Source organism: Saprolegnia diclina (assembly GCF_000281045.1).
Source record: "Saprolegnia diclina VS20 unplaced genomic scaffold supercont1.3, whole genome shotgun sequence".
Taxonomy (NCBI): Eukaryota; Oomycota; class Saprolegniomycetes; order Saprolegniales; family Saprolegniaceae; genus Saprolegnia; species Saprolegnia diclina.
Window position 1 is genome coordinate 1,214,465 of NW_008246070.1, and position 22,398 is coordinate 1,236,862.

Sequence of the window (22,398 nt, forward strand, 5' to 3'; positions counted from 1 at the left end):
TGATTGGTCTATTTCGATGACACTGACCAAGGAAGTATTTTCCAGCGTCCCAGGCAGCTCCTTCCACCTCCGACGCGCGAGGTAAGCGACGTAGCCGTCCGGACGGCGCTTCCAGAAAGGGTGAGAAGACAGAGATCGCGTTTGTTGTGAAACAACTCTAAGAGCGCCAAACGAATCCTCTAGAGCTTGGACGCGTAGTACGCATGCAGCTTGTCGCTCTTGCGAAGCGCTGTGACGAGTGCCTCCAGCTTCGGGTAGGCTTGGGTCGGCACGGTGATTTGGCCTGGGAAGCCGGCAACGACGTTGTCAAAGAGGTCGAGAAGGTAAATGTCGGCAAACGAGAGCGACTCGCCGGCAAAGTAGTCGCCAGCAAGCCGCCGCTCGAGCGCCGCCAGTGCATTTGGCAGCACGTTCGTGTTCAAGTGCGCAAGCTTTGTCGCTCGCGTCTCCGCGTCCATCTTGGCGTATACGACGGGGCAGACTTCCGAGTAGACGTCGCTAATGGCGTCGACGACGCTGTCGGCCGCGAGCGCGAGGAGCGCGTTGGACGGGTACAAACCGACGCGCTTGGCCACGTAGCGCGCGATCGCAATACTCTGCGCAAACACCTTGCCGTCCACGTGGAGCGTTGGCACTTGGTTGAACGGAAGGTCCAGCTCGGCTTTCGCCGCAAAGTACTCGCGGAACGAGTAGCGGGTCTCGCTGAGCGGCAGGTCGCCGTACGCGCAGAGCAGCCGCGTGAGCTCGCCCCGCGCCGGGATGTTCAAGTAGTTGAGGTGGAGCTCCGCCATTTTGGGATATGGCCAGTCGATCTTGTACAATTATATGGTGCTGAGTATACCATAGACAACCTGGTACATTTGAAGTAGTGCAAACTCGGTGATGCCATCGCTCAACACAACCTTGGACCGAGCGAGTCTCCAGGACGCTGCAGCTACCCAGTGGACGATTAATAATAATAAGCACCCGAGTCTGGGAGGATGTAAAAGCACAGCAGCATTTTGGCTACGCTCAATGGCGGACGAGCTACATGCCGACACGTCTGCGCTAGAGCCTCCCACATCTCCACACGAGTGCATTGCCTTCTTAATAGCATCGGTTCGGCAGCATGTACTGTACATGTATGCACACCTTGCCCTTGCCTTCACGTGCATACGCATGTATTCAATATCCCATACCACTACGTCGAGAGCTGGATATTGCTAGCGCCAACAATAAGATCTTAGTGCTTGGTCGCGTCGTCGAGGATCGAGTAGTAGAACGAGGCGGGCTTGGCCGGCGGCGCGTGCTTTTCGAGCACACGGGCCAAATGCAGCAGTTCGTGCTCGTTGTAGTGAAAGGTCTGCAGCAGCATCGAGAGCGGCAGCTTGGCGTCGGCCGAGTACCCGATAGGCACCGTCAACGACGGAATGCCGGCAAAGTTGCCGAGGATGATGTAGCGCATGAGCGCAATCGTCAAACTCAAGTCGCTCAGACCCGACGCAAAGACATCGGGCGTCAACGCCGGCGCCGCGACGCCCGTCGTCGGGGTCAGCAAAACGTCGATCGATTGGAAGAGCTCTTTTGTGACGCGCATCGCGTAGCCTCGGATGCGCTGTGCCGCGACAAAGTCCATGCTCGTAAACACGCTGCGGCTAAACTGGAGCGTGATCTGGACTTCGGGCGAGAAGGACGCGATCTTGTCGTAGTGCGCATCAGCGTTGAGCGCCTCTTCGCTCACAATCGTGACCGAGTGGCTAAAGTGAATCGCCTGCAAGTTGGGAATCTTGACGTCGACGAGCGTCGCGCCGAGCGACTCGAGGTGCCGCGCGGTGGTCCAGAACGCCGCCACAATCTCGGGGTCGGTGCCTTGGAGGTACTCGCGGAAGATGCCGACGCGCACGCCCTGAAGCGATGTCGACTCGAGCGCAGTCGCGTCAATGTGCACGGGCGGCTGGAGCTGGCTCATCGGCAGCGTCGCGTCGGGGCCCGACATGATGGCGTACGCGAGGGCTGTGTCTTGGACAGACCCCGCGATTGGCCCCACATACGCCAAGCTCGGCGACGCAGGAAAGTAACACGGGATGCGCTGGTAGCTCGGCTTCAAGCCCACGACGCCGCAGAGACCGGCAGGGATGCGGATCGAGCCGCCGCCGTCGACACCGATCGCGAGGGGCACCAAGCCCGCCGCGACGGCTGCGGCCGACCCGCTCGAGGACCCGCCCGTCATGTGGTTCTCGTTGTACGGGTTGCGCACGGTGCCGTGCGACGGGTTGATACCGGTCGTGCCGAGGCCACACTCGTGCATGTTGGTCTTGCCGACAAAGAGCGCGCCGGCCGCCCGGAGACGCGCAATTGGCGGGGCATCCCGCGCTACGGGGCCGTTGAGAGGACCGAGAAAGCCCGTGCCGTACGTCGAGTTGTAGCCCGCGAGGTCGACCTACGCAGCGAATGATAAGACAAAAGAGTGGCAGTCGCGACCCACCTCGTCTTTGACGGCGACGGGCACACCATCCAGCACGCCCATGGGTTTGCCTGCAGCGTACCGCGCCAAGGACGCCGCAGCCTCACGCAAAACTTCGTCGGTTTTGACTTCAATGAACGCACGCAGCGGAATCGGCCGGGCATCCGACTCGGCGATCGCGGCCAAAACGGCTTTCGCCACTTGCAGCGGCGTCACGGCGCCCGACTTGTACTTGTCCGTGTAGTCCTGGATCGTCCAGCGCTGGAAGGCAAGGTTCTCGCCAATGGGTGCAAACTTGAGATCGTTGATGTCAAACCCGGTGGCCTTGGCGTCGTGGGCCGCACGCTCGTCGGCGCTGAGCACGTGCACGGGATAGTACATGGGTGAGTCTGTCACGGTCGACGCAAACTCGCGCACGGCAATGACGTCGTTGTCGGCGCGGAGCACCTGGAGCACGAGGCGGCCGATCACGGGCACGCGCGTGAGCTGCGCAAACAGGCGGATGCCGACGCCCGACAAGCGCGGGCTCACGATGGCACGGAGATCCATGGTGTCGCCTGGGAACTTGGCGGCGATGGCATCCGACGAGCCGATGAGCTCATCGCGCGTTGCGAGGACGAGGATGGCGACGACGGCCACGGCGATCGCACTCGACCACTGCATCTTTCAAAGTGACCGCAGATCGCAACGCGATCCAGGGCGGTTGACACAGGTTTTTTAGACGTTGATGCGCAAGGAGCGTCACCCCGCCGCCGACCAGAGTAGGTTTTATCCGGACATTGATATCCGGATGCGGTGTCGAAGGGACGGTGTGTCGACTCGACAAGCGTTGCCCTCGACAGCGAATCGGGAAGGACACGACTACACTTACCCAATGCTATAGTATACATTCCATTTCGCCTCATCAAGTCGAGGCTTGCGTTCGTCATCGCGATGACAAATCGGTGCGGTTGCGGGGAAAAGCCGCAGCGATTAGGGTTGCTGCATATCGTTGACGCGATAGTTTTGTCGGGCATGTAGTTTTCTGTGCGCGATCGCAGGGACACACGACCAGATACACCGAGCCGACCAAGGCCTTTGTGGCACATATTTATCGATCAGCCTTGTTCAACCTTGGCAATTACTGATAACGAGTGCCCCAAACCATTGTTGTGCTTGCAAATGTGATGACTTTCCTGTCAGACGACTCCATCTGCCCGACTAGCTTCAACAAGCTCTTGCTACAACCCATTTAATCTGTACAAGGACGCAATCTAGTTCACCCAGACTCCCTGAACCAAGCGTTGTGCTCGGCCCCCACCGCTTTCGTCTTGCCTGTGTCCCTTCGAACAGCTCTACGAACTCTAAGAACCGAGTGACGATGCAGAAGCATGGTATTATTTGGTGTGTACAACGGAATGGTTAGATAACATTTGAAGACATTAGAGTACGCACACCTGTGGCCTACATGGCGGACGCCAGATACAAGGCCCACGCACGCGTGAGGCCGTCGTCCATGGGCACCTTCTGGAGCATGTCGAGTGCGACGTCGGGGTTGACACTGGCGTAGTTGAGGTACAAAAGCGATGCCCACGCGTTGTCGACTTGCTTCTTGGCAATGAGCGGGAGCGGCGCAAGCACTTCGTCCCATTCTTCCTGGACAAACTTCTTGGTGCGGACGTACTCGGTCACGGGCGTCGTCGGGATCATTTGGATGCCGTGGATGCAGTACTTTTCCGCGCTGAACCACGTCGCGTAGTCGGCCTTGTTGTCAAAGAAGATGCCGAGCACCTTGTTGGCGCGCATCTCGATCGGCTGCACAATGTTGCCCGAGTCCATGAGGAAGTACGTCTTGACGACCCGTGCGTTGAGCGTCAACAGCAGCTGCCCGAGGCGCGCCATGGCGCTGTTCTTCGTCACGCTCCCAAAGAGTGCCATGCCGTAATGGAAGTTGATGTCTTCAGACGAGCTCTCTTGGTCCTTCCCGTCGGCGAGCGCGGTCACACCGTGCGAGTACGAGTGACCCTTGTACCAATCAAACATGCGGAAGGTCGGGAACGCCTTATCGCAGCTGTCGGCGTTGGCCACGTCCCGCACGAGCGTTGCCGCGCGGGCATTGAGGTCGCTGAGGCGCGACCAGCTCGGGTGCACCTTGTTGACAATCGCAGCCGTCGCGATCCAGTAGCCGTAGTGGTAGTGGTGGTCGTTGTACATGGTGTTGCCAAAGTCCGCGTTGAGGTCCTTCTTGACAAAGCCCTCCGAGCTCACGATGCCCTTGTACACGCTGTCGTACACGAGCGGGTACGTCCACGTGTTGTCGATGAACGGGGCGAGGACGGTCTCGAGCTTCTTCTGGCAGCTGCGCAAGAGCGCCGTGTCGTCGCCAACGACCGCCTTGTCGGACGCAATGAGGCAGAGCGATGCGTACTTTTGGGCGGCCTTGCCGTTAAAGTAGTACGACCCACCGATCGCAAGCGTCCACGGCGACTCAACGTCGGCCTGGAGCGCCTTGAGAATGTTGCCCGACGCGACACGCGCCTTGTTCGGCGACTGGCGCGGGAAGAACGAGGCAGGTACGAGGTTCTTCTCGTCAAAGCGCCAGCTCTCCTTGGTCACGAGCGCAAAGAGCTTGCCGCGGGTCGTCGACTCGAGCGCGAGGCCGGACGCAGTGAGCCGCGTTGCGGACGACGGCGAGAGCGTATCAATGTGGTGCTGCAAGCCAAAGTGCAAGAGACCCTTGGCGCACGCGCCTTCGGTCGCCCACTTGAACGTGTAGCTGGTCGTCGACGTCGTGACGCTGCCGCCGTGGACGATGCAGTCAGCGTACGCGTCATAGTCACTGCCATCACTGCCTTTCGCAGCCAGCGCGAGACGAACGGTTGTGCCCGTCGCGGGGGCCGTGGCCGTGAGCTCGGTCGATGACGTGAGCGACCACGAGAGTGGCGACGAGGCGTAGAGTACCCAAACCATGCCGTTGTCCATCGTCAGCGCGAGCTTCGAGGCGGAGGGGATCGAGGCGCCAGTCGACGCGGCCTGGCCGTTGACGCGCGTGATGCCGTGCGTCGTCGTGATGCGGGGTGTGAGGCCATTGTACTTGGCGCTGACGTACGCCATGCCGCTCACGAAGCTCGAGTCGACGCTCTTGCCGCCCGCGGACGCCGTGACGGTCACACCAAGGTCGTCCCACTTGCGGATCTGGAACGGCGTTGCGCCCGACGAGTTGAGCTCGGTGGCCGAGACAAAGAGGTCATTGCCGATGCCGTGCAGGTAGTAGCGCGGTGCTTTTCCGTTGCCCGAGGAGCCGCCAAAGACGCGACTCGACGGCGGGTACGACACGCCGATCGCATCGCGGTGCATGGCGACCGCATACGGGTTGGCCCATGCGCGCAGCTCGGCGTTGTCCTTTCCGGCGCTAATGAGGTTGCCCCACCAGCGGTTCGTCGGGATCGGGATGTCCTTGATGGATGCGTGGAGGTTGCGCGGCGGTGCGAGCCACGACTGGTCGGTCGACGTACGGTACATGGACGCAAGCGAGTCGGACCCGTTCGCAGCGACAGGCACGGGGCCCGAGCTCGAGCTCGAGCTCGAGCTCGAGTTGTCGCCCTTGGGCATGTCAATGCTCACGGGATGGCCGAGGCCGCCGCTGCCATGCGTCGGGTGATGGGCTGCCAAGAGAGGCGCGAGAAGCGCAGCGAGCGCAACGAAGAAGACCATAGCTCGCTTCTGTACAGTCGAGTGGTCGAGGCCAGGCAATTTGAACAATGAGCTTCGGACCCGCTTTTGCAGGTCGACAAAGGTACAGGCCGCGGCCGATCTATGATCAGGCGCGGGGTCGCTTGCGAGTTGTCATACGAGTGCAGAAGGCGCACATGGTCGTCGTGCGTAATGCGGCTAGGCAGCGGCAGATGGCGGCGACGGCCTACCCACCGCCCAGAGCGGCGAGTTCGTCCAACGCAGCATGCAGCTGATGCGAACCCCAAATGGCTTTTCTGAAGGACCCAAAGATCCAGTGCCAACACCGGATTTCAGGAGTCCCAAAATGCGTTTTCGACCACCCCTTGGAAAAAATAATGGCAATCAAGATGGTGCCGCGGTGTGCAGCATATATATACGATAGCAGCACTCAGCACGCGAGTCACATGCTCTCTATCTCGGATTCCTTGCTGCGGGGCGATCAACGTGCAGTGGTTCAGGCCCCAACGCGAGCGCGGGAAAGGCGCTTCAGTGATCGTTCAGATACGATGATGACCAGATAGACAGCACCGACAAGATGAAAGGCGACAGCGTAATGTGGAAACCTCTGCCGTAGGTAGCTTCGTCAACCAGGGCGGGAGCGACCGTTCACCGCCACATTACCTTCATGGAGCAAAGACAGCCCGTTGCGTTCGACAACCCAGAAATGACGACCAGCAGCAATAAGCTCATCTTGCATGGAGTATTGTTGAGCGACTGCATTCGACTACGGCAGTGTCTTTGGTTGAGCGCCACATCGTAACTGGCTTGCAGTTTCGTGTCGCGGATCGTCAAGTAGGGGGTCCTACTCAAAAATACGTGCGAAATGGCAAAAAACAAGCAGCGATATTCAGAGGGGAGAACCATGGGCCGGCGCAATCCCCGCTCGCCTCGGACGTCGTCGGTGCCAGTCCTCGCTGCGTGCATGCGGTCGTCGAGGAAGGCGACGCTGCGGTCACATGCCAAGGCGGCCACCGCCAAGGTCCTCTCGGCCCACGCCCCGAAGCGCGTAGTACGTGGCACGACCCACCCATGGCTTGGCCGAACACGTGTTGGTGGTACTCTGTAGTCTAGACGAACGGACGCCAGTGCTACGGTTCCCACGACGTTCGCGCCAACGAGCAGTGCAGTCGCCCCGCGCGTTCCGCCGCGTGAAAAGGCGAAGAGTGGCCAGTCTCGGAACGTTCTCGCGACGCCGCTGCCAAAGGGCGTCCAGTACGTGGATGCCAACTACAGCAGTGGCACGGACATGGAAGGCGAAGACGACATTGATGAGCGCGTCTTATCCGGCTTTCCACCCGCGCTGCGGACGCTCGAGAAGGACACGGCGCTGCTCAAGAAGCTGTATCCGAGTGCGAAACCACGACTGCAGCATACGATGTATATGGATGGCGCTGTGTGTAGGTATCGCTACGAGCGTCATCCAGCAGACGCTCATTGACACGATTCCCAAGCGCGACGACCAGCACTCGTACTTTGCCAGCCTCGTTGACGCCAGCGCGCGCCTCGAAGCGCTGCAGAACGAAGCGCTGCAGTCCCGACGCAGTACCTTGCGCTCCGTCGACACCTAATCGAGCGAGCTGGGACGAGTTGGTACCACTTTCATATCAGAGAATGCGTACGTCGCCAAGGAGCCGGCGACACCATCTGTCGTTCGCGGGTGCAGCCCACTTTGATGCTCGTCTTTGCCTCTTCGTTGACGTCGCATGGGCGCGGTGAAGTGGTCACTTGAGGAGCAGACGGCAGAGCTGAACGATATCGGCGACCAGGCGTGGGATCGCAAAGAGACAGACAGACCAACGCTTAGAGGTTGAGTCGATGGGGTGTCGCCACGTTTAGGGGTGGGGGTCATGACGAGGTTGACTAATTATAACTCGACCGACGCCATGGACAACGACGGGGCGGCCGACGACGCCGACGTCCCCGCCGTCGACGACTCGGTGCCGATGAACTTTCTCCTCGGTGATCGCATTCGCTTCTACAGCAATGGGACGGCGCCGATCAAGGTGGTTGCGGTACGTCCCAGCGGATCGCTTGTGAGCGTGCACGAGCTAGCGTCCTGTAGCAACCTCGCCCGCGCACCCCCACCGACTTTACCGACATGAGCAAGCGCGAGCGCGAAGTCCGAGCCAAAATGGTGCTGGACCCCATCAACGTGACGCGCACGTTCTTGACGACCGTCAAGGTGGACGAGGCACCGGCGCCGTCGACGTCACCAGCGGCCTCGCCACAGCCCACGTCCGCCGGTCGCTTGGCTTGCATTTCGACTTATTGCTGTGTAGTCGCTCGTTCCAGTCCACAGCGGCGCGCAAGCAGCGCGAGAAGCAGCGACTGCAGGACCAGCGACGCCACGCGTCCATTTCGTGGCGAGGCGGCGATGACGACGCGAATGACGCTGTTCAGGATACGAGCATGGATACGTCCCATGGCTACCTTCGCCCCAAAGTCTTTCTGCCCGTCGCGATCTCGCGAGCACCGACACTGCAGAGCGCCGACAAGCACACCGGTCGGCTAATGAACTCCAGGCACCGGTCGACATGTCTCTGTAGTCATCAAATCCGAGGTCGACAAGGCGCGGGCCAAGGTCGACTGGCGCTTGCACCACGCCCAGCGGGTGCTGGAGGTCACAAAAGCCCAGCAAGAATTCGCCCAACAAGTGCTTTCGCATGGGGCAACGGCCCGCGAGAGCGACAAGAGCCGCAAGTGCGTTCATATCAAATGCTCATCATTGACGTCAACGCGCTCTGTACCGTAGTCAGCTTATGGAGGCAAAACGCAAGGACATGGAGCGGCGAAAGCACGAACAAGAGCTCGACCTGGCCGCCGCCAAGCTCGAGAAGGAGCAGTCACGCTTGGACCTCCATCGCGACGTGGACGAGCGCAACCGCGCGGCCAAGATGCGCAAGGTACGTCCAAGACGTCAGTGATACAAATCTCCATCAAACACGGACCTGTAGGGCAACATGGTGAGCAAACTCAAGGACCGAGTCGAATACTTCCAGCGAAAAGGACTGAATGGCCGCGTCTCGAATCAGTACAAGCTGCAAGACGACGTGCTTGACGCGGGCGATGATGTACCGCTGCCGCGCGCAGATGCACCTACGTTGCGCTCGTTCAAGCCCAGTCGCCGGCGGCCCCGGGACAAGTACACGATCGACGCGACGGCCCGACCCAAGCCCGTGTTTGGCGGCGGGTTCCACATCGAGCCGGCCAAGTGCCACGACACCGACGACGAGAACGAGAACGAGAGCGACTGGGAGGTGTCGAAAGCCGGCGATATACAGCATACAGGTCTATTTCTGCTCGAGAAGCTGCAAGCATTGCGAACCAATAGCAAAGGCCACATGGGCATCTACTCGTCGTCGTCGTTGTGCTCCTTCTGCGTCGACTTTTTCGGGCGGCAGATGACGGCCGTGCCGTAGCACACGCTGCTGCAGTGCAAGCCAAAGACAAACCGATTCATGGCGAGGTTGGTCTCAAACTTGGTGCGCACAACAGCCGTGGCGCCTTGGGCCTATATTAGACGCATGAGGAGGCTATCGCAACAGACAACGATGGGGTGTACGAGCGCAGCTGCCTTCATACGGTGCACCGCTTCGTTGTTCGTCTCATTCATGAGCGACGAGTACGAACGCGTCTCGCCGCCGAGGACGCCGCCAAACGCAGCGAGGATGTCTTCGAGGATGTTCTTGGTGCGGACGACGTTGCCGCAGACCATGCCGAGCTCCTGGATGACCTCGCGGCCTTCGATTTGATCGCGGGTCGAGAGAAGCAGCGGCGTCTCCTTGATGTAGTCGGGGCTCATGATCGTTACTCGTGGCGTCGCCGTCGTCGAGAAGCGCGCCGCTCGCCGTACGAGCATCATCGTCGGTCGTTTGTCTGTGCGGGTTGAAATCTGACAACGCCGCCGACGTCAGCCGCTCCGGATTGGCCGAAAGCCCACGATACACTGGCAGGCCATTGGTCCAATTCATGCACTCTATTTCTGTGTGCGCGACGAAATGCAAACACTATTCCCGTTTCCTTCCACTTTCAATGACTCCTTGACAAGGAGCGAAGATCGCAGTGCCCGTGCCTGAATCCACTGAGATCTAGAAACTTCAGTCTTCAAGCAAACGACGTCTTGTATGCAGGTTAGAAGAGGTTTGCTGTGGAGATCTGGCTACGTGGAGCCTGTATGATACACTATTTTAAAGGTATGCCAGGATTGGCTAAAAAAGAGCCAATCCTACGCAGCGCGACCGACTGCGATGGAGCCGTCGGCCAAGGTATATCGACCTGCCACCGCCTCCGAGCTCATACCTCCGTAGTATGCGCTGTACCATGCAACGGACCCAGCCTCGCTCAAGTGGGCGGCGAAGATCCGCCTGACGCCTGAGCTGCTGGCCAAGCTCCAGGACGGCTCCGTGGCCGATGATCTCTCGCTTACGTTCTCGGCCGACAAGGCAGAGCCGAGCGTCCTGCGCGTTGGCGACGAGGCCTTTGAGCTGCTCACGTACCCCGAAGATGCTTCGGTAAACCATCTCTGCACGCTGAGCCCCGAGGACGACGGGCGTGGCTACTCGTTCTACGAAACCGGGCGCATCGCCAAGAAGCTCATCGTTCAGCGGCTCTTGGACAGCACAGAGAAGGACCGGCTCAAGGACCGCCACGCCAAGTCTGTGGAAGACTACAAGTCGCGCAGCTCCAAGCTCCTTGAGGACAAGCCGACGCGCGGCGAGCGAAAACGGACGCGCACTGTCATCTGGCAACCGGACACTCCTGCAGCGGCCGCCCCAGCGTACGTCGCTTCTCATATGCGCCGCAAGCTCATGCACCCTCTCTCCTCTACAGACAGAAGAAGCCTTCGACGGCGTTTGCTTCGGCGCTAACGCCCGACCAGCTCGAGACGATCACGCATGAAATCGCCAAAATGGTCGAGGTTGAGCCCCCAAAAGTCGAGCCGATTCGGACAATCGACGCAGTCCCGAAGGTCGAGGTCAAACCAGCTTCGAAGGCTGTATTTCCTGCGACTGCGCTCCCTAAAACTACCGAAGCAGCTTTGGTCGACGTGCCCAAGTCCAAGGTCAAGGCAAAGTCCAAGACCATCGTTGCCAAGACGTCATCCCCGATTCCGCGAGCACCTGCGACCATGAACGCTGACGAACCACCCACCAAAGCTGCAGCAAGTGTTGTCGGCGTCGTGCCGTCACTGGATGCCGCCGTGCCGGCACTTGTGCCGCGCGTCCCAGAAGCCACCAAGCTCATCCGTGCCAAGCGTCGCGTGCTCTCCCCCGCCGTGCACACGCTCTCGACCTTTACGACGGACATGGAAACCATCTTCAAGAGATACAGCAGCACGCGTACTAGACCAACGCCATCTCGTGTATGGTACAACGTGGATCGTAGGCCATTCGGTGACCGCAATTGCCAATGACAACGAGTTGGCGGCGTGCGAGGCCGCGCTCACCGAGCACGTGGCTGCGTGGACGCTTCTTGAAAAAGTTCTATACCGCACACCATGTTTCTCGCTCACTCAGTTCTTATCTTTAGTCGTACTCGATTGAGGTTGTCCTCACCAACACGAAGGCCATCACTGGTGCGCCGCCCAACGCCAAGTACGCCCAGAAGCACGAGCTCCGCGAAGAGGTCGTCGTTGATGCGCCTCGACAGTGTGCTAATGCGCAGGTAGGGCATAGCGACGGTGAAAGCACTCATGGACCAGCTCTTTGTGCTCATTTCGAGCGCTGAGCTCGCGATCGCAAGCTACAAGACGCCCAGCGAGGACAGCAAAGCCAGTGCGACGGAGTAAAGGAAGCAAACATTGGTTTATATGAAATTTTACCTTGCTGGATGGACACTGCTGTCTACACGAGCATGCTCCCAAAGATGCAGAGCACTGCAAGGAGACCCGCGCAGTGCTGAATGGCACCCGTGGCACTGGACGGGCGCTGGATCGTGGCCTCGTCGCTGAAGTTGCTCCCCGTGCGGTTGGTGCGCGTGGCGTTGTGCGTGGCGTTGTTGTGAGTCGAGTTGGTCTGCGTCAAGGCCGCGCCCGGCACGTGCCATGGCTTCTCGTGCTCTGCGGACTGGTTGCCAGCGCGCTGGGCCGTTGGCTTTGGCGAGAGCGGTGCGTCCGTTGCCTCAGCGCTGTCGTCAGTCTCAGCATCGTCGACGTCGACAGCTTCGATATCAGCGTCTTCGTCTGTGACGTCAGTGTCGTCAGGCTCGACTTCTTCAGCCTCTTCGTCAGCGTCTTCGTCCGTTGCGTCAGTGTCGTCAGGCTCGACTTCTTCAGCCTCTTCGTCAGCGTCGGCGTCGGTCTCAGTGTCGTCGTCGCTCTCCGTGACATCGTGGTCACTGTCACGGGAGCTCGAGGAATCGTCCGACGTCGTGGGTAGTGGCGTCGAGCGACTCCGCGTGGTCGGGTGCATCGTTGGCGTTGTCGAATTGCTGTCGTGCTTTTTGCCGCTGTCGGTGTGTGCATTGGCCCCCGCGACAATTGGCTCATCCTCGACTTCGCCATCGTCGTCGCCTTCACCGTCGTCATCGCCGAGCTCGTCAATATCGCTCTCCAGCGATGCGAGCTCGTCCTCACCATCGTCCCCAGCGTCTTCGTCATCGTCGTCGGCGTCGCTGCCCCACAAGCCGAGCTCCTCATCGAAATCGCTACCCGAACCACTCACGTCCTCGTCCTCGACGACGGGAAGCTTCGTTGGCGCCACAATCGTGGCGTCGCGCGTCGCGTTGCCCACTGTGCCATTGCCCGAGGCCGTCCGATTGCACGAAAACGCCACGTACGAAGCGTTGTGTTTGTCCGTGCAGCACTGTTGCTCGGCCGTCGCGTTCGTCGCCGGGTCCCACTGGTAGTAGAGGTACACTTGGGCGCCGCAGCACGCCGCGCGCGCCGGGTTGTAGCACGACGTGCCGCACTTGGGCAAGTCTGGGCGTTCCAAGCAGAGGTTGGTAGCCGAATCGGCGGCAACGACGGCCGCAGCCACTGACGCAGGTACAAAGAGTCGCATGTTGGAGGGAGCGAGAGATGGAAAATGCAGTTCTTCATGACCCGCGATTTCCATTAATCCATGATAGAGCGATAGAAAGATAGCGGCTTGCGACGAGGCTCTCAAGTGTAAAGCCCCATACACGGTATCCTTCGAACATTGTCGTCGTCCCGCGAGTCACGACGTGGCGCCGTGATGCACGCTCGGTGGCGAGATCAGCGAGTTCTTCCATCCTCCTCTTGTTCCATCGCGCAGCATCTACTAGTACGAAGCGCTCGGTGTAATTGCAACAAATTAGTCGTTGCAACAATCTAGTCTTCATTTGTATCTTTTCTAATGCGCTCGGAAGGCGTGAGGAGCATTCGGGGCCGTGACGTGCGACGAGGCCGGTAGCGCCTTGGATCAGTGGCGTAGCGCGTCGGGCAAGCGACGACTTTACGTCGATGAGCCAAGTAATAAGGTGTAGACGGCAGCTATGCATTTTGAGCGCAAGCTCGGCGGCTACGAGCAGTGACCAGAAGGCTAGGTTGCTGCGCTCGAGTATGCCAGACGCAGGAGCGCAAGACCGCCCAGAGGACTACGGTGGTCCGACTACTTGTGAGGCGAGATCAGTGTCATCCATGCTGCGTCACCTGGGCGTTGCTGGAGCATGGTGCCACGACCATGTACCCATCTGCATCTGCCTAGGCATGGTCTTGGCCAAGATCTTGCCTTTCCGCACCGTTCGTGGCACGCCCATCTGCGTGCCAGTAATTTTGGCCAATCCCCATGGAGAAGGAGCTGTTACCTCACTAAAACGACATATTGTCTTAAACCTGTCTCAGTTCTATACAAAACGACTAGTAAAGTAAAGAAACACCTTGTGATACGAACTATCAGCCAAAAGCCGCCCACCACTCCTATTGGGTGAAGCCAGTTAGTTTTGTATTTCTCGACCTGAAAAGAGGCCCCCGCCCAAGGTTCCCCGCAACCCCGTCCCGGAATCGTATCTCGGAACATCATGCTTGCCTCCTCGATGATTAGCTCCCTCCCCCCTTGCCCCACGGGCGAGAGCCCCCGCGCCAAGCGGAAGCGCTCCGTGGACGCGTCCTCCCCCTCCGATGGTGGCATGTCCCCGTCGTCCATGGACGAAGTGCCATGCAAGAAAAGCAAGGTACGCGCTCCCGATCGGTAGGTAGCATGCTCATGTGCTTGGCGTAGGCAACGGAAGAAACCCACTTCAAACCCACGGAAGACCACGACCCACGTGAGTGCTCTGACGCCCCCCTGCACGAAGACCCCCTTAGGGATCCCACCACCGCCCCCCTCTCCACGGCCCCGGAAGACGGCGAATGCACGGATCTCGACAACTCGGACAGTCCTCTCCACGCGCCGGAGAGCAACTGTCCCCTGGACAGCCCGCGCTCGGACGTCAACTCGCCTCCGCGTGCACCGCAAGACGACTGCTACGACGCCTACTACGACGGGCCGGGGTACGACGATTTTGCCGATGATGCCGATAGGCGCCGTCGCACCCTGAAGCTCCAGTACTGGACCCGCTCGGACGCGTGCAAGGAACGCAAGTGGGACCATCTGGACCTCCTCGACTCGGAAGAGCACGGGATGACGCGCGAAGAACACATCTACGCCACGACTCTGGCAGGTAGAACGTCGTATATGGAGCCCAATATGTTCCCGTACTCGACGCCGGAAGGCATCGAGCATTGGACCCTCTGGAGCCGCCTCGAAATGCGCCATGCGGACGTCCAGGACTACGTCGAGCAGTGGATCACAACCAACGCGCCGCATGTCACGGCGTGGAACTACGACGACAACCCGGAGCGCTCGATCAACATCTTCCACGTCCACGTGTACTTGCAAGTGGGCGGCGAAGGCGACGTGCTGCAAGGTCGCGGCGTCAACGACCTCGTCCACTAGACGCGCCGTTCTTAAGAATACACTGTCATATTTAACTTAATTCGGCGTCCTGAGCCAACGTAATGCCAAGTCGCTCGAGGCACTGCATGATGGTCAAGTTGACCTTGGACTTGGCCTTGGCGAGGGTCTTGAGATCGTTGCCCTCGATGAGCGCCGTCACGAGCACGCAGTACATGCCGGCCAGAGTTACTTGCAAGCAGCGCAGATCGTGCACTCGGAAGCTGTTGCATTTCGAGCCAAGCTCGCCGATGCCCGCCATCGAGTCGAGCGCGGCTGTCGTGCCACTGCCGTGGGAAAGCTCGCTCACGTTCCCGAGCATGCGCGCGCCCATCGAGTCGGAGCGGCGAACTTCGGTCGACTCTTTTTGGTGAAAGAGCTCGGGCGAGACAATGCAGTGGGGCAGCTGCTCGCGGAGGTCGTCGATGAGCTGATTGAGGAGCGCGACATGCGTGGTTTGGGCGACGTGGATCTCGACGTGGACCTTGCGGAACGTACACTCGGAGTAGTTGCGCTGGTAATCGGTCGCGAGGACACTGTTGGGAATGTGGATGAGCGCACCGTTCATGGCGCGGAGCACGGTCGTGTTGAGCGCCATTTGCTCGACGATGCCGGTCGCGGACCCGATCGAGCAGAGACTGCCGGTCGAGAACGGCTCGGCAAAGATGAGAAAAAAGCCCATGATCGAGTTGCGGACCGTGGTGTAGAAGGCGAGAATGCCCACGAGCTCGAGGAGCGTAAAGAAGACGAGGACAAGCTCCTGCATCATGGCCGAGTTGGGCACGTAGACGTAGAAGCCCTCGATGAGGATGAGCACCATCGTCACAAACTACAGCATGCACGCATAGAAGAGCGTTTCGCCGCGAGCGCTCGTACCCCAATGCTCTCCGTGACCATGAGCACGCGCGAGTAGTCTTCGCGCGAGGTCTCGTCCCAGCCAAAGTACCGGATCGACGCCTGCGCACGGTATACCATTGAGCACCGACGTTGCCGCATGCTCTACCTTGGTGATGACGCGCCGCAAAGCGATTGTGGCCACGATGAGCGGGATGCCAAAGGCGTACTGGAAGAACGTTGGCACCTCATCCGCAGCGTCGTCGATCTGGAGGATGACCATGGCGACGTACAGCGCGAGGAGCACGATGGCCCACGAGATGGGCGGGAGGAAGTGGCGCTCGAGGTCCTTGAGGAACTGCTTCGGGCCAAAGCGCGCCCGGAGGAGGCGGAAGACCTGCACGACGACGCGCTCGCGGAAGAAGACCGAGTTGGAGACCAGCACGAACGAGACGCCGCCCCGCCAGATCGTCCCCGAGGTCACTTGGAAGCCCATTTTCCGATATCTACACTATTCCATGCGCTCTGTCGTTTTCACAGTATTTTATCGTCTCTATATATATATAGTGTGGTACTGGGCGCTCAGGCCGCCAGCACACCGGTCATGTACCTCGTCGGACGTCTCGCCTCGAGAATGGCTTGGACGGACTAGGTACATACTTGATGTCCTAGGTATTCAAGACGAAGATGGCGATTGCTCTTGCAAGTCGTCGAGTGATACTGTGTGTATTGGGGTCGTCTCGTGTCTAGTTGCGAGATTCTACTAATCCCTAGTCGCCCACTCAAAGAACGTGCATTGCGCGTTCTTGTCTGGCTTGGCGCACTTGTAAAACTTGCGGCCAGCGTTGGCAGCCGACTTGGCCGTGAGCTCGATCGCGGGTTCGCCGCAGAGACACACGTGACCGGACGCGTTGCTGGTTCCGGACGGGCGTGACGACGCAGCACGGCTATAGTTCGCGCCACCGCCGCCACTTGGTGCGCCACTCTCGCTGTCCTTCCACTCGAAGAACCCACAACTGTCGGCTTGGGGAAAGCTGCACGTGTAAAACTCGCGGCCTTGGTTTGGCCCGGCCTTGGCGACGACGCGCTTCACGCTTGGCTGTTTATGGTTGCACACTGGCGTGTCGCCCGACGCATTGCCACTGTACGTGGCTGGCGGCGCCGCTGTTGCGCCTTCGGTCCACTCGAAAAAGTCGCACTGCTCGCCTTGCGGAAAGCTGCACGTAAAGAAGTACCGGCCCTTGTTGGGCCCCTCGCGCTTTGTTTGACGGAGTGCACACTCGACGCTGTGCCCAGGGCAGAGAGGTGAAGCACCCCGCGGCGGTGCACTTACGGTTGTCATCGCTCGCGACGAAGACGTCGATGCACTCGTCTTGGCCTTTTTCGCGCGGTTGTTGCCCGTGAGAGAGTCGGCATAGTCGTTGGACGGGGCCGCTGCGCGCGCGACGCGCTGGTACGAGCTCTGCAAGTCCGGCGCCGGCATCGCGCGCATCGCTTGGCTCGCCACGGGCTTGAGTCGCAGCTGTCCTTGCGCCAGATCTTGGACCACGTCGTCGCAAAAGAGACATGTCTCACGGTCATTGCCCCCGTCCAAAATGCGCACTTGGAGGTCGGGTGGTAAGGCATTGGTGACGAAGCGCAGCGTGACGCGGTGGATCGTTTGCTGTGGCCGAGAGCATGTCGTGCACGGATGCGACGTCACAGATGCGTACGCAATGCTCGAGGGTAGCCACACCGACTCTTTGCAGCTCTGGTAGTCGGTGCAGCTGACGACATACTTGGCGGTTTTCGTCTTTTTGAGCTTCATCGGGTGGGCGCCGCATTGAAAGCAGCACTGCACGACCGGCGAGTCGTGGGTTCCGGTCGCGAGCGCGCAGTCGGCCGTGCAGCTGTAGCATGGCATCTCGTTCAGTCGTGCGTTCGGTGGATGGTTGAAGCAGTGCGGGCACACGCTGTAGACGTTTGTACCGGCGCCTCGCTGGACGTCGACCACTTGAAACTGGCAGAGCGGGCAGCGCGTGGTGGATTTCTGAATGTTGGCGAGCATCGGCAGCGCATACTGGTCGTCGCAGCGCCGACAGACGAGGAGACTCCCGTCGTCGGGCTTTTTCCTACATAGTACGCAAACAAATGGCAAGTACGTCCTGCAATCGGTGCCTACCGGAGCTCCATGGGTTGCTGGCACTTGCCGCACGCGCTAAACGCGCCGTCGACGACGCGGCTGTTGCCAGCACCGGCGTCCTGGTTGGCCGCGCCAAAGTACCCCTGGAACGTCTCGTCCAGGACACCGGAACGTGCAACAACGCTCTGGAAGATCGTGCGCATCTATCCGTAGGTGTTGGCCAGAGACCAGAGACAGTTGTGGAACGCGTACTTGGTCCATACAGGCTCGGACGACTTGGTCGCAGGACTTTTGACCCTGCGCAATTGCATTGCAATCGCGCTCGACCTACAATGCCACATCGGTTCCTGCTGCCAGGTGCGGCGTTGACGTACGGCCGCGCGGAGATCTGGCTTTGCGAGCTGGTATCCCATGCGGTCATAGGACTGCACGAGTGCCAGGCCGAGCTCTACGCATGCCCTTGACAACCATGAAGAAGAAGATGCGGACCATTACCCGTGGGCTTGAACTGCGTGTTGTTGTTGACTTTGATCGCATACTGGCGCTTGAGGATCGTGTTGATGTGCTCGGCGATCGTCGCGTCCGTGCCAATGCCGTGCGTGTCCATCTTGGCAATGAGGTCCGACTCGGTGAGGAGCGGCGGCGGCGCCGTCTCGCCTCTCTTGAGCACCAAGGTCGTCGGCACAAACTGGTCGCCGCGCTCGTAGACTGGGATCACGGTCGCGGCCCACTTTTCGTAAATGTAAATGTCGAGGTAGTTGCGCGATAGGATCATGAGCCCGCTAGCGCTAAACGTCTCGTTGGCGAGCGTCATAGTGACGTTGGTTTGGCTCCCGCGCGCGTCCATCGAGCAACACGCGAGAAAGTGCCGGACGACGAGCTCATACACGCGGCGCTCGACGTCGTTGTTGAGCGACGAGAGCGGGACGCACTTGGTCGGATGGATCGGCGGGTGGGCTTGGTCGTCGTGCTTGCCGCCGCGCGGTGCTTCAAACTTGCCGTTCTGAAGCGCCGTGACATACCCGCCCCACGTCTCGTGCCCCGCATGGAGGTCCAGCAAGGCGGGAAGGTCGGTCCCTTCTTTGAAGCTGTCGGTCTCGGTACGCGGGTAGCTCAAAAGACCGCGGTTGTACAGTGCCTCGGCTGCCGTCATGGCTTGCTCGGACGAGATGCGCAGCCAGCGCGACGCGCGCTTCTGAAACTCGACCGTTGTGAGCGGGAACGGCTTGCGCTTGGACGTCTCCTTCTTGCTGATCGAAGTAATGGTCGCGATCTGCGCCTCGACGCAGCTCTCGTAGAGCGCGAGCGCCGCGATCTGGTCGTACACGCGGCCGCGGCCCCAGGTAAAGACGATCGAGCCGACATCGGGAATCGTATGCGTCACGTGGATGTGGTAGAAGAGCTCGCGAACGAACGCGTCGATCGCCAAGTGCCGGTCGACGACAAAGCCGAGCGTCGGGAATTGGCACGAACCAAAGCTCACGACCTTGCTCTCGGAAGTGGCTTGGACGTTGGGGAACTTTTTCTGAATCCGCATCGTCTGGAAGCGCGTAAAGGCTGCGCCGAGACGCAGATCGATCTCGGACCGCGCGTCGCACGCGAGCGACAAGTTCTCGTTCGGCTGCACGAGGTTCTGCACAGCGGCGTGGATGTCGCGTGGGATGAGCGCCGAGAAGCGCGCGCGCTTGACGCGCAGCCGCCGGTTCGCCTTTTCGCACACGGCTTTCACCTCGAACGCAATGTTTTCGCCTTCGCGATCGCAATCCAGCCACAGCACGAGCATCTACATGGCATGAGATGCGGTCGGTGGCGACAGTACGTACCTGGGCGCGCGCAGCCTCGGCCTTGAGCGTCTGCTCGATCTTCTTCTGCGTCGAGTCCTCGCGCACGGTCTTCTCGACGGTCGCGCTAAAGAGGTCGACGGGATCGCATGTCTTCCAGCCGCTACAAGCACATGCATCCATGGCCCATATACATGGTCGTCATCTACCGGTGGCTGAGCGCAAAGTCGAGCTGCATGAGGTGGCCGGTCACGGACGTGAAGACCATCTCGACGCGCTGCTGGTTGAGCTCAAATGGAAACTCAAAGATGCCATTGTACTGGGAAAAGCCGGGTCGCTACACAGGATGCAGAGACCTTCGCGCCGAGCGGAGGGAGTTACCCGCGTGCTCCGGCCCGACGACAAGATGTGCGCGATCTCCTTGGCCACGGACGGCTTCTCGGCCACGTTCAGGACGCGCATGCTGGCAACAAGCGCGCTGATTGGCTATAATTCGAGCCAATCCCACCGCACGGCGTTCGCGCCTAAAATGCCAAGTTGGCTGCTGCCCGCCACGACGGGCGAAGTCGACCGTCGATGCGAGGCTCTGCCTCTGTGAAATGTCGGCGGGTGAACGATGCGGCGAGGTGCACTGCGTAGCGAGCCGCTGGTCAAGCTGTCCAAGCATTAGCACCAACCTCGTGGAGCTCGGCGGCTCATGCTGCCACCAAGATTGCGCACCGAAGCGTGTGCCAGCACCGAGCTTTCGTCGCCCGGTTTCGCCGCTTTGGTCTCAATGCAGAGTGGTGTTATGCGTTGTGAGATCAATCAAAAGTGTTATGTAGTTTGGCGTTAACGCTAAATACAGGGTTATCATGGCCGACAACTACACTATTCCTTGCGCTTTGTCCAGACCATCGTGCCGTGGCCCGCGCGGGTCGTGACGGTGAGCTTGAGGTCGAAGAGCAGTGGCGGGCTACTCGCGGGTCGTGACACGTGAAACGTGGCAATCACGTAAGCACACACGGCGCGCACTTGAGAGAGTGCGATGCTGCGCCCGGGGCAGAGGCGCTTTCCTGCGCCAAACGAGAGCAGCACCGACTTGTCGAGCGCGGCAAATGTGTCGCCAAAGCGCGATGGACGAAACACGTCCAAGTCGGAATGACCAGGGCCGTAGTCGGCGTCGCGGCAGGCACTGCCACCGTCAATGAGCACGTCGTCGCCGGCGCGGAACTCGACGCCGTGGATGACGCACGGCGCCACACACTGGCGGCTGATAACGGGCACGGCGGGCTTCAAGCGCAGCACCTCGTCCACCGTCCAGCACAAGTACGGCACGTCGCGCAGCTGGCTCGAGGTTGCCGTCGCAATCTCACTGGCGCCGTTCGGAAACGCGCTAAGCAGCGCTGCGTAGAGCTCGTCTTGCACCTCCGGGTGCGTCGCGAGCAGGTTGAAGAGGATCGAGAGCGTGTGCGCCGTGTTGTCAAAGGCGCCAAAGAAGAGCGCGAGGAGGTTATCCCGCATCTCGGTCGCCGAGAGATTGCCGTCGGACGTTGCCGCCACCATCGCATCCAGAAGCGATGTCGGAGAGTGGCGAGGGCCGCGCGCGGCCACAAATGACTGGACGTGCGCTCGGAGGACGTCGCGGGCAGCGTTGGCGTCGCGGTTGCGGGGAAGCGGAAGGCGCCAAAGCCACGGTAGCGGCAGCATGGTGCGCTCGCCAATCACGTCCGACACCAATAGCGCCGACGCGAGAAGCGGGAGCGATTCGCCACTCATTGTCTTTGGGTCCCAGTCGAAGAGCAGCTGGCTCACCATGTCGAATGCAAGCTTTGGCATCACGACCTCGGGCACGACGTCCATGGTACCGGACGATGGCACAGTAAGCGTGTCGACAATCGAGCTAGCAATGGACGGGATGCGCTCGACGTCCTGCTGCGCCAAGGCGTGTGAGAGCACCTTGCGCACCCGCGCCCAGTCGTCGGCGGATTCTTGTACAAAGACGTGGGATGGCATCAAGCTACCGACTGCCGCGCGCGCCTTGGTTGATGGCTCAAAGTGCGCGAGGAACTGACCGAGCACGGGCTTGAACACGCGCGGGTCCTTGGTCACGATGATGTCTTGGCCGCCAAGCCGCACACAAAACGTCTTGGCATTCACCGCCGCGTACCAATCACCGAAGCGCTCGAGGAGTCGGTGCCCGATCCGCCCGCCACGTGACGAGCCAAAGAGATCCAAGTCACCGAGATGCCCCAGAAGGCGCGCAGGAAAAGCGCTGGTCGTTGGCGGCATGCGCGGCCGGCTGTTGACGACGTTGGACGCTCGGTGCATGCGAATGGACGACTGCAAATGCTAAAGTGAGTCGAGGCCGCTGTGGCTGTTGAAGCAAGTGGCGCCAGGTGTGGGATGGGCTCTGACGTCGACGGCGGTGACGCGTCAAGGGGGTTGCCGCCACCCATGAAGCAAGACCTTCGCCAACATCTAAGCCACTCAGAGGCAGCGGATGATAAAAGGCGATGGCGACTCGTGCACCAAGTAGTATCCTGGACGAGTATACTACTGGTGCGAACGGCACTATCACTCGGCAACACGGCGGCTGTCGCATTGACACCTGGCGCACTGATGCCTTCT

General features: G+C 60.2%; 12 protein-coding genes across 12 annotated transcripts; 4 read left to right on the forward strand and 8 right to left on the reverse strand.

The window, feature by feature from the left end:
- Positions 1-121: 121 nt before the first annotated feature.
- On the reverse strand, positions 122-817 carry SDRG_01595 (hypothetical protein). Its single transcript, XM_008607129.1, has one exon. The coding sequence runs from the start codon at positions 789-791 to the stop codon at positions 180-182; it is 612 nt and encodes a 203-aa protein (XP_008605351.1). The 5' UTR covers positions 792-817; the 3' UTR covers positions 122-179.
- A 321-nt stretch (positions 818-1,138) lies between these two features.
- On the reverse strand, positions 1,139-3,106 carry SDRG_01596 (hypothetical protein; the record flags this gene model as incomplete). The annotated part of the gene is made up of 2 exons (XM_008607130.1): positions 1,139-2,419; positions 2,465-3,106. The coding sequence occupies 2 exons, from the start codon at positions 3,104-3,106 to the stop codon at positions 1,223-1,225; spliced, it is 1,839 nt and encodes a 612-aa protein (XP_008605352.1). The 3' UTR covers positions 1,139-1,222.
- A 724-nt stretch (positions 3,107-3,830) lies between these two features.
- SDRG_01597 (hypothetical protein) lies at positions 3,831-6,451 on the reverse strand. Its single transcript, XM_008607131.1, has one exon. It carries the CDS (start codon positions 6,134-6,136, stop codon positions 3,887-3,889), a length of 2,250 nt encoding a protein of 749 aa, XP_008605353.1. The 5' UTR covers positions 6,137-6,451; the 3' UTR covers positions 3,831-3,886.
- A 568-nt stretch (positions 6,452-7,019) lies between these two features.
- On the forward strand, positions 7,020-7,725 carry SDRG_01598 (hypothetical protein; the record flags this gene model as incomplete). The annotated part of the gene is made up of 3 exons (XM_008607132.1): positions 7,020-7,166; positions 7,224-7,506; positions 7,559-7,725. The coding sequence occupies 3 exons, from the start codon at positions 7,020-7,022 to the stop codon at positions 7,723-7,725; spliced, it is 597 nt and encodes a 198-aa protein (XP_008605354.1).
- Positions 7,726-8,040: 315 nt separating this feature from the next.
- Positions 8,041-9,488, forward strand: SDRG_01599 (hypothetical protein; the record flags this gene model as incomplete). The annotated part of the gene is made up of 7 exons (XM_008607133.1): positions 8,041-8,169; positions 8,220-8,392; positions 8,437-8,660; positions 8,704-8,857; positions 8,910-9,060; positions 9,112-9,416; positions 9,473-9,488. The coding sequence occupies 7 exons, from the start codon at positions 8,041-8,043 to the stop codon at positions 9,486-9,488; spliced, it is 1,152 nt and encodes a 383-aa protein (XP_008605355.1).
- An 18-nt stretch (positions 9,489-9,506) lies between these two features.
- On the reverse strand, positions 9,507-10,019 carry SDRG_01600 (hypothetical protein; the record flags this gene model as incomplete). The annotated part of the gene is made up of 2 exons (XM_008607134.1): positions 9,507-9,668; positions 9,720-10,019. 2 exons carry the CDS (start codon positions 10,017-10,019, stop codon positions 9,507-9,509), a joined length of 462 nt encoding a protein of 153 aa, XP_008605356.1.
- Positions 10,020-10,385: 366 nt separating this feature from the next.
- Positions 10,386-11,990, forward strand: SDRG_01601 (hypothetical protein). The gene is made up of 6 exons (XM_008607135.1): positions 10,386-10,422; positions 10,465-10,934; positions 10,988-11,496; positions 11,543-11,637; positions 11,687-11,782; positions 11,826-11,990. The coding sequence occupies exons 1-6, from the start codon at positions 10,405-10,407 to the stop codon at positions 11,943-11,945; spliced, it is 1,308 nt and encodes a 435-aa protein (XP_008605357.1). The 5' UTR covers positions 10,386-10,404; the 3' UTR covers positions 11,946-11,990.
- Positions 11,991-12,000: 10 nt separating this feature from the next.
- On the reverse strand, positions 12,001-13,212 carry SDRG_01602 (hypothetical protein; the record flags this gene model as incomplete). The annotated part of the gene is made up of 1 exon (XM_008607136.1): positions 12,001-13,212. One exon carries the CDS (start codon positions 13,210-13,212, stop codon positions 12,001-12,003), a length of 1,212 nt encoding a protein of 403 aa, XP_008605358.1.
- An 855-nt stretch (positions 13,213-14,067) lies between these two features.
- SDRG_01603 (hypothetical protein) lies at positions 14,068-15,151 on the forward strand. The gene is made up of 2 exons (XM_008607137.1): positions 14,068-14,290; positions 14,338-15,151. The coding sequence occupies exons 1-2, from the start codon at positions 14,138-14,140 to the stop codon at positions 15,052-15,054; spliced, it is 870 nt and encodes a 289-aa protein (XP_008605359.1). The 5' UTR covers positions 14,068-14,137; the 3' UTR covers positions 15,055-15,151.
- On the reverse strand, positions 15,060-16,387 carry SDRG_01604 (hypothetical protein). The gene is made up of 3 exons (XM_008607138.1): positions 16,055-16,387; positions 15,928-16,008; positions 15,060-15,880 (listed from the first exon to the last, which is right to left on the reverse strand). The coding sequence occupies exons 1-3, from the start codon at positions 16,379-16,381 to the stop codon at positions 15,086-15,088; spliced, it is 1,203 nt and encodes a 400-aa protein (XP_008605360.1). The 5' UTR covers positions 16,382-16,387; the 3' UTR covers positions 15,060-15,085.
- Positions 16,388-16,579: 192 nt separating this feature from the next.
- SDRG_01605 (hypothetical protein) lies at positions 16,580-20,265 on the reverse strand. Its single transcript, XM_008607139.1, has 8 exons — positions 20,170-20,265; positions 19,998-20,125; positions 19,831-19,951; positions 18,503-19,790; positions 18,382-18,455; positions 18,260-18,334; positions 18,047-18,210; positions 16,580-17,996 (listed from the first exon to the last, which is right to left on the reverse strand). Exons 1-8 carry the CDS (start codon positions 20,248-20,250, stop codon positions 16,649-16,651), a joined length of 3,279 nt encoding a protein of 1,092 aa, XP_008605361.1. The 5' UTR covers positions 20,251-20,265; the 3' UTR covers positions 16,580-16,648.
- Positions 20,266-20,584: 319 nt separating this feature from the next.
- SDRG_01606 (hypothetical protein) lies at positions 20,585-22,167 on the reverse strand. Its single transcript, XM_008607140.1, has one exon. It carries the CDS (start codon positions 22,096-22,098, stop codon positions 20,659-20,661), a length of 1,440 nt encoding a protein of 479 aa, XP_008605362.1. The 5' UTR covers positions 22,099-22,167; the 3' UTR covers positions 20,585-20,658.
- Positions 22,168-22,398: the final 231 nt, after the last annotated feature.